The following is a 14,169-nucleotide window of genomic DNA, read 5'->3' on the forward strand; positions in this document are numbered from 1 at the left end:
ATGACCAAAGTTTAATAAGAGGGCTCCATGTAAATAAATATGGAGGGAGTGATTTTTTTGGTGGATGATTCAGCCTTCTAAAAAAAGGAAATTGGGGTGATTAGTCTTTGAGACAAGCTCTGGCCACTTGGGCAAGCCCGTTTGTGCACCCCCACCTAGAAATGCATCATCCCACTGAAATTGAGCCAGGGCTATATATAGCCTACTCTGATGCAATCATCTGTCTCACCTCAAGGCTTTCCGCATTGAGGCGTTAGCGGGGCCCACTCAAAGTTTTGGGACCATTTTTTTCTTTTTTCTTTGTTGGTTTTCTAATGCATTTCTTTAGCGCTTTTCGTAGTTTTTCTTTATCTTTCAGTTTTCTGTGTCGGGTTTCAATGATATTTTGTGTTGATTTCAATGTTTTAAGTTATAGTACTCTGTGTTTATTTACCGGTTTTATTCAAATTTTCTGATTTATCTCTCTTTTTTCAAATACATTTCTATTTTTTCCACATGGATTGTACATTTTCGTGTATATCAATAACATTTCTGGATGCATTTAATTTTTTTCAAATACATGACTAACATTATGAAACACATTATAAAATTTTCGTATACATCTGAAACATACTTTTAGACATGTTTAACATTTTGAAAGACATAATTAATTTTTAATTATATGATCAACATTTCCTCAAATACATGTTTCTGAACTCTTTTTGAATACGTGTTAAAAATATATCAACCGCGCGCTGAAACATTGTTTTTGGATGACGATATTTTTAACTAGACAAACCTTTTTTTTACATTGGTATGAACATTTTTTAAAATCTTATAAATGTATATTTGAAACAAGTGATTTTTTAAAATAAAAAGACAACATGCATTTTTTAATTGTACAAAAAATATTTTTGAACTAAAAAACATTGTTTTTGGCATTGTATAAATATTTTTGAAAAGTTTAATTTTTTGGAAATGCTTGAACATTTTTTAAACGTTATCAACATTTATTTTTGAATTTTATCAACATTTTCACACTGTGTTAAAATTTATAAAATTCATGATTTTCAAATTTTATGAGGAAGTTTAAGTTATGCTTATTTAGAATATTTGTGAATCAGGTAAAAATGAAGGAATGGAAAAAGGCAAAAAAACGAACCAACCTAGCACTACCTGGGCCGACCCACCGTATGCTCGTTGTCATTGGCAGGCCTGCTGGTGTTGGATATCTCATTGCTAGAAGAAAACAGCATGAAGTACTGGAGCCAGCCTCTGCAGTAGTATTCAAAAACATAGACGAGCCTGAAGGGAGGTGCTTATTAAGTCAGTCACCCAAGCTTTGCCCACATACATAATGGGAGTTTTTAAACTGTCGTTCTCAGTCTGTGATGATCTCACTAGGATGGTGAGGAATTTCTATTGGAGTGAGGAGAGGGGAAAGAGGAAGGTACATTGGAAGGGGTGGGATCATCTCATGCAACCGAAAGATAAGGGAGGTGTTGGCTTTCGGGATTTTCGTCTTTTTAACCAAGCTCTCCTAGTTCGTCAGGCTTGGAGGCTTATTACTAGGCCAGATAGCCTTTGTGCCCGGTTGCTCAAATCTAAATACTACCCTGATGGAAAGATCGAAGATACGATGTTCATTGGAAATGCTTCGTCCTCATGGCAGGCTATTAGTCACGGCATGGATCTATTGAAGAAAGGCTTAATTTGGAGAGTGGGCAATGGGAGAAGCATTAGGGTGTGGCGAGATAGTTGGATCTCACGTCCTTTCTCCTATAAACCTATCTCTAGACAGGGATTATGCCGCATCCGGTATGTCTCGGACCTACTAAATGACAATGGGTCTTGGAAGATAGAAACACTTAATCAGTATTTCGTCCAAGCAGATGTGGTGGGAATCTTAAAGATCAGAGCCTCCCCGAGGCGCGGAGAGGACGTGACTGCATGGGGTCCGGACAGGTCGGGTGTCTTCTCCGTGAAGAGTGCCTACCACTTGGCTTTCGATGAAACACATAGGGCTAATGCTGCATCATCTAGCTCGTCGCCGTCGGGGGCGAGGAGTTGTTGGAAGTTCATATGGAATTGTGGAGCACCGCCGACTGTTTCAAACTTTGCATGGAGAGTTTCAACTGATGGGTTGCCAACGTGGAAGAATTAACATAAGATAGGGCTTGAAACTACCAGCATATGCCCAGTATGTGGCCTTGAGACGGAGGACAATTTTCATCCGTTTTTAAGATGTCAATTCGGTCGAGATTTATATATGGAAATGACAAAAGTCTGGAAAGTCCCTAATCTAAAATCAATAGCCAACCGTGGGAAGGAGTGGTTATTGCAAGTTTTAGCTCCAAGGACTGAGATGGAGAGATGTATGATGCTAATGATTTTCTGGAGAAGCTGGTTCGTACGTAATGAAGTGGTGCACCACAAACCGGCCCCGCCAATGGACATGTCTGTCAGATTCCTGTGGAGCTACTTGGAGTCACTAATGGCAATCAAACATGATAGTGGTGTTGATCCTGTTAAAGGTAAATCTTATAGCACCATGGACACGGGAGTGCAGCCGGTTATACAAGTGACCAGGTCGCCTAGCTGGACCAAACCGAGCCAAGGCTGGACTAAACTGAACACTGATGGTGCTTTTGGTTCGAACAAACATGCTGGTGCGGGTATGATTTTGAGGGATTCTTCAAGAAAGATTATCTTCTCAACTTGCAGAGCTTTGTATTTATGCATGGATGCATTGGAGGCAGAGCTATGTGCTTGTATGGAGGGTTTATCTTCTTCGATTCAACGCACAGTACAGCCGATTGAAATTGAGATGGACTCTTCTGTTGCAGTGTCCATGATCACATGTGGGAGCACTGATCGTTCGATATACTCTTCCTTAGTGAATGAGATTAGATTTTTATTGAATCTACATCAAACTTGTATTACTCATGTCGCTCGCTCGCAAAATAAAGCGAGCGACAAGTTAGCTGCTTTTGGTCGTATTAATAATAGGACTATGACTTGGTTAGGGTCAGGTCCTCCAGAAGTTTTGGAGATAGTTGCTGAAGATTGTAATGATACTTTGAATGAGTAATACAAGTGTTAAGCCCGCAAAAAATAAATAGACGAGCCTGAAGTACTGAAAACACTTGCAATCAGAGAAGCTCTCACCCTTTCAGATGATCTACACATATAAAAGAACTTCATCACATCAGATTGCAAGCTGGCAGTTGAATCTATCAAAGGAGGCACATCAGCATCGTATGGAGCAGTGGTGCATGAAATCATAGAGCACTCAGAAGCCTTTTCTTCTTGCAATTTTAGTCATGAACTTATAACCTCAACAGTTGAGGCTCACAAACTTGTAAAGCATGCTTTTAACACTGGGGCCTAGCCGGCATGTAGCCCGGTGAACTTTTGTTCGTCTCTCTAAACATTGTGACGGTTTAATAAAAGTATAAAACTTTGCGAGTTTGGCTTAAAAGAAAGAGAAGAAAAAAGGCCTATCAGACAGGAGCTCCCGTTCCCCGCGGTGCGCACTGGAAAGCCACATATCGTTCACCTAATGCACAACTTTGATCCGGTCATGGAGGGGTCACGGAGTCACGGCCACCCGATGACACTTGTATTTTTTCTTCTGTTTTCATTTTTTTATTATTTGCCTCCTTTATTTTATTATGCTAACAAAATCCATAAAATGTTCATGAACTTTAAAAAAATCTCATGCTTTTGGAATAATGTACGTACAATTTTTAAAAATTATTAATTTGAAAAAAATCCTCAAAATTCAAAAAAATGTTCATGAATTTCAAAAAAAGTACAAAAATCCGAAAAATGTTCATAGGTTGTAAAGAGTTTTCAAAGTTTTGCAGTAAAATCTGAATTACTGAAAATCTTCATGAATTCAAAAATGTTCAGGAATTCATAAAAATGTTCACGAATTTAAAAAATTGATACAAAATTCAGAAAATGTTTGCTAACTTCAAAAATTGTTCCTGAAATTTAAAAGTGTTCACTGATTCAAAATATGTTCATGAATTCTAAAATTGCTCTCTGATTTAAAAATGATCACATATTTAAAATTATATTTATGGATTTAAATTTTGTCCTGAATTTCAAGAAATGTTCTTGTTTTTCAAAAAATCACAGATTTGAAAATTATTTGTGATTTAGTAAAATTATGAATTTGAAAATTGTTCATAGATTTAGAAAATCTACTTTTGGATTTCAAAAACTTTTTTCAGAATCGAAAAAAATCTCTAATTTAAAAGTGTTCATGACTTCATAAAACTGTCGTGATTTTATAAAATGTTCATTATTTGAAAAATTGTTTGCAAAAAAACCATATAAAGAAAAATAACATAGAAAAAACATGGCCTGTGAAGGTTCTAGGAGTCTCCCGAGCATGCCTACTTGGGCTGGCTTAGTATCGAGCGTAGCGATCGCAAAGGGTATGCGATTGGTCGCCACCCAATGACCTGCACGGTAAATAGGATCTCCCCTATCAGACCAACATCCAGAAGCCCTTAAAAAGCCCTACCGTGGGAAACTCTTTTTTTTTCGGGAAACCCCATTCTAGTGTTTGACACGAGCAAAGGTCGCATAGTGGCACTTTTTTCTGCATAATGGTATTGCCTGTAGAAGAAAAAAAATACTTCTCAATTCGCACAAACATGAACAAAAACAAAATCACAAGTACTTCCTTTGTTTCAAAATAAGTGCCTCAACTTTATAGTAAATTTAGTACAAAGTTGTATTAAAGTTGAGACACTTATTGTCAGAAGGAGGGAGTATTTCATACACCATAGCATTGGTGTAGCAAAGCGGCGTATCCAGTGGGGATGCCATGGGTGCCATGGCACCTCCTCCCAAACTGCAAAATGAATTTTACCAGGTAACTAAGACTAAATATCTAACAAGTTAATGTTATTTCAAGACTATTTATATTGAAATTATGATGATATTTGACAGAATGTATATATAACTTTTGTATATATAACTTTTTTAATATAAATTTTGAATCGTGGCATCCCCAGTGTTGAGGTTCTAGGTCTGCCACTGGTGCAGAAAGAAGATTCCTGCTCCCTTCGCCACATCGATAATTCAGGACAGCGCAACCCACGTCACGGGGCAGTGTCCGTATTCAAGCCAGCACAGGGCACTTGCTGCTCCAAGATAGATACATGTGTACATGTAGGTACATAAGCACATCACACATTCAACACACGAGCCTCTCGAGTTAGAAAAAAGAAAAGTACGCAGCCAGGGGCAGGGGGGGCTCACACGACTCACACTGATTGTCACAAGCTCAACTCGCAATATATAGACGACAAGTCTGCAAGGACCCTACTGATTCGACGTCTTAACAGCATATATGGATTGGTGTTGGTGCACGCCTCAAGAACAGAGGACTCCGTCCGTGCACAGATGCGTTGGTGCACACCTCACCCCTCGCCTACCTCGCATGATACATTGATTGATACTGATAGTGATAGGTACCGGTCTACGTACTTCGAGTCGATCATATCAGTCAATGCCGAGCTCTTTTCGAGCTCTGCAGACGCAGCTGCCTGCATGATGGACGAACGCGTACTGGGCTTTGCTAAACAGCTGCGGACCCCTCGCGCGACAAGGACCCGCGAGTTGGTGACTTTTCTGAGTTGTTATAGGAGGTAACTTTGTTCAACTCGTCGAGCCGGGCGATCTCGTTTAGGTAGGAGCCTCCAGCCCAAAGTCTCCTGTAATTGCTTGTGGACTCCGTCCTCCTCCTCAAATTACTTAGGCCAGAAGCACAAGCTGACGAACAGCGGATGGGAACACGAATACCCGTACTAGCTGGGCACGGAAGAAGTTCACCTGGACGGACGTGGTGCGTGCTCCGGCCGTCACCGGTGAGTTTCGGGGAAGGAAAACACGTGCCGTGCCCGAGCAAGTAGGCATTTTCTGGTCACGGCACAGGAACCCACCGAGCAGCGGTGACTTTGGAACGGTCGATCGGTTGGAATCAGTCTGGTGGTCCGTGCTTTTCAGGCTCCGGGTTCCGGAGCGCACGCCGAGCACGGCACGTCGGGGGCCAGATTAACCGGGGCATCTGCGCGCGAAACTGATCCAAATTAAGGGAGCGAAAGCTCGCCCGATTGATTCTGCCGGTGCGGATCCCGCGTCGTGTGCTCGGCCGGCTCACGTCTGTGCCTGCTGTCGTGAGGGGCACTACACGCTGCTCTGGCTTCCGTCGACCGTCCTGTTAATGCGACGGAAAAAATAAAAAATTATAAGCATCTTCTGCGAGTGCTTGGAGAGACGTGCGCTCACGCATTTTTTTCCTTTTGTATGTACGGAGTATATAAAGAGTATATACTGTAGATCCGTATGCCATGTTGTTCGTTGTTGTAACAGAGGCTGAAATACTTTCCAGTAATTTCCCCTCAAACAAGATGTATAGTACTCCCTTCTATCATTTTTAGTCTGCATATAAGTTTTGGCCAAAGTCAAAATATCTTTACTTTGATCAAATTTATAAAAAAGAGGTATTACCATTCACAATGTCAAATCAATATTATTAGATTCATCATGAAATATAGTTTCATGGTAGATATATTTGATATTGTGATGTTGATATATTTAAATATAAATGTGGTCAAACTTTGTAAAGTTTGACTGACAAAAATCTAATACACGGAGTAAAAAGGACCGGAGAAAGTATATGGCCGGTCAATGTTCCATGTAAAAATGTAGTAATATCATGCATAGGAAAAAGGTAACAATACTCGGAAGTGGATTAGGAGCACTCGGGTGCTCCACCCCCCTATATCCAAAAATAATTTAATAATTCAAAAAAAGTCAAAAAATCTCGGATATATTTTTGAACCAAATATGACTAGGTATTGTACTCATATAAAAAGTTCGGCCAAGGAATAATTCTCGTTGACTTTAGGGCAAAAAAAAACAAATTTGTCACGACAATATAGTATGAATAGTACTTGTATCTAGCATTCTTTGCGAAATCTTTAACCCAGGATACAATAAAAGTCATTTTCAATTTAATCTTTTTATACGAGTGCAATACTTGGTCATGTTTGATTTCATAAAAAGTTTCAGGATTTTTTTGACCTTTTTTGAATTACTAAATTATTTTTGAATATAAAAGGGCGTAGCACCCGAGAGCTCCTATGCATTTTCCAACAATACTCCACCTTTTGCTCCGCAGATTTCGAGAGAATAGTGCTTGAATGTCGACTGGAGCAAATTATAGCTCAGCCTCAGCTAACCGTGAAACTACACTCGGTTGTCACTTGTCGCACGGTTTCTATACTGCCGGGTGCGGTGTCTTAATCGGCGGATCGATTCTTCCCGTCAGTCGTTCGACGATTTCTCTGATCGGTCAGATGAGCCAGTGGATCTGCACTAGGGCGGCCAACTTAAGCTTAGCGCTATAACTCGCTGCACACTCCGCAGCACGCAGCGCTTCCATTCCATCAGCCGAGCCATGACCATGATGAAGGCGCCCACGTCCACCTCCTACTCCTACCTCATCCTGGCTCCCGTCGCCATCCTGCTCCTCCTCTTCCTGCTCTCCTCACTCAACCGCACCGGCGCCGGCGGCGGCTCCGACGGCCTCGGCGTCCTCTGCGCCCGGCGCGCCGTCGCAGGCCACCCTGCCGCGGCTGTGTCGGCGCGGGCCGAGGCGGCGGAGCCGGAGCCGGAGCCGGAGCTGAGCCTGCTGGTCGGCATCCTGACGATGCCGAAGCGGCGGGAGCGGCGCGACATCGTGCGGCTGGCGTACGCGCTGCAGCCGGCGGCGCAGGGCGCGCGGGTGGACGTGCGCTTCGTCTTCTGCAACGTGACGGACCCGGCGGAGGCGGCGCTGGTGGCGCTGGAGATCATGCACCACGGCGACATCATCGTGCTCGACTGCGCCGAGAACATGAACGACGGCAAGACGTACGCCTACTTCTCGTCCGTGCCGCGGCTGTTCGCGGCGGCGCCCTACGACTACGTGATGAAGACCGACGACGACACGTACCTGCGGGTGGCGGCGCTGGTGGCGGAGCTCCGTCCCCGGCCACGCGACGACGTCTACCTCGGCTACGGCTACAACATGAGCGGGGACCCGAAGCTGTTCATGCACGGCATGGGGTACGTGCTGTCGTGGGACCTGGCGAGCTGGGTGTCGACGGCGGAGGAGATCCTGGCGCGGAACGACACGCTGGGGCCCGAGGACCTGATGCTCGGCAAGTGGCTCAACCTCGCCGGCAAGGGCCGGAACCGGTACGACCTCAAGCCGCGGATGTACGACCTCAGCTGGGACATGGACAACCTGCGGCCGGACAGCGTCGCCGTGCACATGCTCAAGGACAACCGCCGGTGGGCGACCACGCTCCGCTACTTCAACGTCACCGCCGGGATCAAGCCGTCCGAGCTGTACCACCTGCCGTGATCCATCGCTTCTTCTGTTCGTGATCCGTGCCGTGCGCCGTGTATTCGTCAACACTGTGTATCTAATTATTTTTAGATGTGAGATTTCGATCGAACATGCATATTGGCTGTAGAAGGATGAGAATGCACGTGTTGGCCGGCTCGAAGCCGCCGGGCAAGGTGCGGAAGCATCTCGGGCTCGGGGCTTTGCTTCTCGATGTTGCTGTCTTGCTGACGGTCGCATGGACCTTGCCGTTCGTGCATTTATTGATCGCGTCACGACGGTCCCCTTGGAGCGCGATTCTGGGATAAACTTTGTTAACCTGGTGTATATTCTACTACTCGATCGCTTTGTTAACCTGGTTATCTGATCGCGTCATGATGGTCTCGTTTTACTTATTCAAGCTAATGATGTGGGATCCATAAGGATCCAATGATCTGGCACAAAACAGAATAGGTAATGGGGGCGACTATCTGAGAATTTGCAAATTCTCGGTCGATTTTACAAATTTGTTCAACACATATCAATTTTTTATTATCATATTATAGAGAAAATGCTCATCTAGTGCAAACACTACAATGTTTGTTTTTAAAGCGTAGAAAATGACAAATCTTTTGCAGATCACAACATCATGTAGATGATGCTCCGCGTTGACTAAAATTGAAGTACCTTTTCTTTTTTGAAAAAAACACAACACTTTATTCAATCAAAATAATACAAGTACATTGTCTATGAGGAGGGGTACATTTTAACTCAAAGCCTCCTCAAACCAGTCAAAAGTCCAAGAAAATTTAGCCAACCTAAGAGCATTTACAGTTGGACTTGGCAAATCCGACCCTTTATATGTCCGCGGACGCGTTCGGGCACGTCCGCGTGCGCATCCGGACGGCTCCTCATATTTTCCTCCTGGCATTCACATATCTTAAATCAAGCGCTTCCGAAGACACATGAGAATATCGTCAAGCTAGTTTACAATACATTTACCTTAGCAGGAGAAGATAACTTCCGAATCTCACAATACATTTAAGTACTTTTCAATCGGCAGAGAGTTAGCAAACGATATGCTAAAAATGTGTATTTATTGGTCGATTCGTGAATTTATTTATCGTGTCATGACGGTCTCACTGAAGCACGATTCAAAATAAAGGTTCTAGCGGACTACTCACTTTGATTTTATTTTCCTATAATAAGTAAGCACATTGTCCCACACAACCCTGCTAGTTAAAATATCATCTAGCCTAATATAAAATGGGGTTAATGTCTACCTATCTGGACCATGGGTCTTGGACCATCCAAACCACTCTATTTCCTTGTTTATCTTTGGTGGTGATATCGACGGCATCTAGTTGCTGCTAGTCAAGAGTGAAACCTCCACAAAGCATCCACCATTACTACCACAACTAATGTTGCTAAGGGATTCTCTCTTCGGAGGCGTCACATACAAAGATTTATCTCTCCCTCCTCTACAACACACACCGTTTTCTTGCTCGATTTGTCGAAGCACACCTCTTTTCGTCGATTTCTTCTTCACCCCCAATGTCCATCACGTCTACGTACCCATTTTTAACGTAAGTAGATGGTGAGTCTATCAGTCTGTCCATTTCGACACTAACTATAGTGGAAAAGGGAGAGTTTTAGATGACACCATCTGCGAGTGTTTTTCACCGAGACGTATTTTGGGTTTATTCTTATTCTTGATTGTTTATTGCGGTTTTAGATTGGGAATCGTAAAAACTTTGCAGGATTCATTTTTATTTTTCTTGGAGGTATGGCCAATAATCCCCTCTTTTTCGGAGGGGAAAGCCTTGTGGCACACTTTATTGCAATCTAAAGATAGTTTACATCATTCAATACACTAGTAAAAAAAAGTAGGGGAAAACAAAGTGAGCTTCGCTGACATGCATATCTAGCTTAATTGCGCGCCGCCTTATTTCCCTCCCACAGGCAAATATTGAAACGTTGTAGACATAATCATGTGTGCCCTCTCAAACCAATCAGTTAGAATGGCGGTACATGGGCTCTACACCTCGATAAATGCATTGTATGTTTGAGCGCCGGCGAGTCCAATTTAGAAACCGATGATCCCCACTTGCCAAGTTCTAATATAAATTGGGTTCGGCTCAGCTGCAGGGCTCTCTGCACGAATTATTGTGCAGGGCCAATAAGAAATCGCCATGTGTCCTTGTGGGCCAACTACCTTAAATTAAGTTATTAGATTAGATTATTCTGTTACGGCCTTGTTCATCTTGTAGCTTGGGTTCGTCCTCGCCGGGCCTGTAGCTGGGCGTTATTCTTCTCCCTGGTACGATGTGCCCGTCGTCATCGGCGTCTCCTATTTATTGTGTGGTCATCATTATCTCATGTCCCATGCCACCGGCGGTGCCTCCTCTGCTCCGCTTCAGCATTGCCGGATCGCTTCACCATCGTCCATCCGTTTTTCATAGCACGGTCGCCGCATATGTTTTCTTTACTGTTGCGCTCAGCTCGCCTCAAGATTTTGCATGTCTGATTGCGAGATCAATTAAAGCCTGCACGTCAAAGGAATTGAGTCAAAGCAAACTAAATTGAGAGATTGAAACTGTCTTTTTCAAGTACGGAGAAGAGAAGCGCCGCCGTGTTGGTCTCCCGCTCCGGCGAGATTCAGTTGTGCTCTTGGGCTTCCACGAGACCACAACATCAGAAGTCCCTCCGTGTAGACGGCACCTCGGCTCTCTAGATCGAGACTCCAAATACTTCAAAACCAAGGAACGGAAGAACTGCAACGAGTGCTCTTGGCGGTATCGGCGACGTGCTCCTAATCGTGTCCGCCCTCCTTCTCTGTTGCTGCGGCGGCCGGCGGACATTGCAGGAAACCGTCCTTGCTACTTGCTAGCAACCATTCTTGTGTGAAGCCATTCAGTAAATTAGTTCTCCTTTTGCGTAGGCCAGGCGAGGAAGGACCAGCGAAGACGAATATTTAGACCATAACAGAATAATCTAACTTAATTGGGGGTGGTTGGCCCACAAAGACATATGGCGATCTCTTATTGACCCTGCACAATAATTTGTGCAGGGAGCCCTGCAGCTGAGCCGAACCCTATAAATTGGGTTAATACTTAAGCTGGAAAGAGTTTTCAAAGCACAAAAACATATTCCTATGCCCGTTTTCAAAGCACAAAGATTTCTTGGCGAGTTCTTTTCAAATACAAGGAAATGATTCAGTTTTAGGGCCAAAGATTATAGTTCTCGAACGAGCACTTGAAAAAATTCTGTAGGACCCTCATGATTAGGTATTCCCGGTGTATTTACCTCTTCTCTTTTATGGTAGTATTAAGTATTTCTCTCGGTCTGTAGCAACCAACAAACTAGCCTGTTCCCGGTGTGATCCAATTTACCCCTTCTAAAACTCCCGGTGTATTTACCTTTTTTTTTCTAGACGGTAGCATTAAGTATTTCTTGGGGAGCTATTTTCAAAATGAAAAACATACGGAGATATCGCCAAGCTCGTCGTCTTTTCATCGAAGAAAGGGCGGTCTAGCAAAACAATGCGATTAAAATTGAGATCGTGATGTTATTATGTTTTTTTTTTGCGAGAATCGTGATGTTTCTTTAATCTTGCTGAAATCTCAATAACCACGGGCATACCATTATTAACGTAATCAACGGGTTGGCAAGATCTCATATTCGATCACACGCAGGCCGGCCGAGGAAAGCCACGCACACGTCATGTAGAATCAAAGTGAGTAGCAACCGACAAGCTAGCATGTCCCCGGTGACGACCATTCTTGCCTCAGCCCTGCCTCCATCTCCATCATGCAAAGCAAACAAGCTAGCAACAAGCCACCGGGTTCGCCGCTCTGCCGTGCCATGCCATGCTTCATGCCCGGGCATCTGCATCAGACCACGAATGATTGCTCGTGGCCCGTCTGCGAGCTGAAATAGACTATTGTTTGCAGGCATTCCATCTGCCACCTAACATCCCCCTCAACGTTGACACCTCTCCTAACAAATGTTAATGTTAATATGCACAAGAAGATCCGGTGGAAGGCGCAGATGGATCCCTTGTCGACCCTGAAGAGCGGTCTCGACGGCCGCGTGTCCACGAGAACGATTCAACCAGCAATTTACACGGATTATTTATCCCACGTTGATCGAAGGCGTACGTGCTGGTCGCGCCCATGGCTGGCTTATAATTGCACGTGGACGTGGGTTTTCCAAGTTCCATTTTCATCCCGCGGGACGCGCCATGAAGACCAGCTCCTCGTCGCAGGCGCTCTTCCCGGCCGCCTCGTCGCTGTGCACCCCGTACCTCCTCCTCGTGCCCCTCGGCCTCCTCGCCGCGGTGGTCGTCATCCCCAGCCTCGGCTCCTCCCACGTCCGCTCCGACGGCCTCGGCGTGCTCTGCCCCAGCCTCGGCACCGATGGCTACTCCGTCGCGTCGGGAGCCGAGAAGGTCGTCTCCACGGCGGCGGCGGCGGCGCAGCCGGAGTTCCGGCTGCTCGTCGGGGTGCTGACCACGCCGAAGCGGCGCGAGCGGCGGGACATCGTGCGGCTGGCGTACGCGCTGCAGCCGCCGGTGCCGGCGTACGCGCGGGTGGACGTGCGCTTCGTGTTCTGCGGCGTGGACGACCCGGTGGACCGGATGCTGGTGGCGCTGGAGGCCGCGCGGCACGGCGACGTCCTCCTGCTCAACTGCACCGAGAACATGAACGACGGCAAGACCCACCAGTACTTCTCCTCCGTGCCGCGGGTGTTCGCGGGCGCGCCCTACGACTACGTGATGAAGACCGACGACGACACGTACCTGCGCGTGGCCGCCATGGCCGAGGAGCTCCGGCCCAAGCCCCGCGACGACGTCTACCTCGGCTACGGCTTCGCCGTCGGCGACGACCCCATGCAGTTCATGCACGGCATGGGGTACGTCGTCTCGTGGGACGTCGCGACCTGGGTGTCCGCCAACGAGGAAATCCTCCGGCACAACGACACCCACGGCCCCGAGGACCTCCTCTTCGGCAAGTGGCTCAACATCGGGCACCGGGGCAAGAACCGGTACAGCCTCAGGCCAAGGATGTACGACCTCAACTGGGTCATGGACAACTTCCGGCCGGACACCGTCGCCGTGCACATGATCAAGGACAACCGCCGGTGGGCGGCTGCCTTCAGATACTTCAACGTCACCGCCGGGATCAGGCCGTCCAACCTGTACCACTTGCCCTGATCGATCAAGGGGTTTATATTTTCCATTTCTTAAGTAAACTCGCCGTGACGTGGTTGATTGTGCCACGGAAGTGTACGCGATTCACATTCTTTTGCGCTATTTATTTATTATTATTGATTACCTGATTGATCGAGGGCGCACGTAGCCGAACAAAGCTTGGGACTCTCGTCAGCAGTCGTTGATTCAGTTCGCGATTATCGCCGTGAGTGGCGGAAGGTGTGGTGGAATGGTAGACTGTCTGGGGTGCCATCCTATGGATTGCGCTTGGCGATTTAGGGCATGTATTATAGTTGATAAAATAGTTTTATCTTAAGTTTTATATGTATTTTAGAGATGATAAAAAGTATCTGCAATGTGTTATCTCTTAGTCTTATTTTCAATAGCCAATTAATCCTAAAAACGTGATGAGACATGTTGTGCTAAGAGATTATCTCTTGTTTTCTCTTAAATAAGAGAAGACAAACCATTTCTTTATGAGTTCTCTCTTCTCCACCTCATCATTTATCCTACGTGACACTTTTAAGATAGCATCATTGCACATGCTCTTATCTTTTCTTAACATAATTTAAATACTGCTTTC

The 14,169-nt window shown here is 45.3% G+C and overlaps 2 protein-coding genes across 2 annotated transcripts; both read left to right on the forward strand.

Moving 5' to 3' along the window:
* Positions 1-7,328: 7,328 nt before the first annotated feature.
* LOC147971706 (beta-1,3-galactosyltransferase pvg3-like) lies at positions 7,329-8,713 on the forward strand. Its single transcript, XM_087526284.1, has one exon. The coding sequence runs from the start codon at positions 7,463-7,465 to the stop codon at positions 8,411-8,413; it is 951 nt and encodes a 316-aa protein (XP_087382410.1). The 5' UTR covers positions 7,329-7,462; the 3' UTR covers positions 8,414-8,713.
* A 3,713-nt stretch (positions 8,714-12,426) lies between these two features.
* Positions 12,427-13,709, forward strand: LOC125509380 (uncharacterized). The gene has a single exon (XM_048674349.2). The coding sequence runs from the start codon at positions 12,618-12,620 to the stop codon at positions 13,587-13,589; it is 972 nt and encodes a 323-aa protein (XP_048530306.1). The 5' UTR covers positions 12,427-12,617; the 3' UTR covers positions 13,590-13,709.
* The last annotated feature ends 460 nt before the right edge of the window (positions 13,710-14,169 follow it).

Source organism: Triticum urartu, chromosome 5A (assembly GCF_056163025.1).
Source record: "Triticum urartu cultivar PI428250 chromosome 5A, HENAU_Tu73, whole genome shotgun sequence".
Classification (NCBI taxonomy): domain Eukaryota; kingdom Viridiplantae; phylum Streptophyta; class Magnoliopsida; order Poales; family Poaceae; genus Triticum; species Triticum urartu.

What these genes read in the sequence shown, in the direction of transcription:
- LOC125509380 (XM_048674349.2), top strand. Translation starts at nt 12,618, where the DNA reads ATGAAGACCAGCTCCTCGTCGCAGGCGCTCTTCCCGGCCGCCTCGTCG.
- LOC147971706 (XM_087526284.1), top strand. Translation starts at nt 7,463, where the DNA reads ATGACCATGATGAAGGCGCCCACGTCCACCTCCTACTCCTACCTCATC.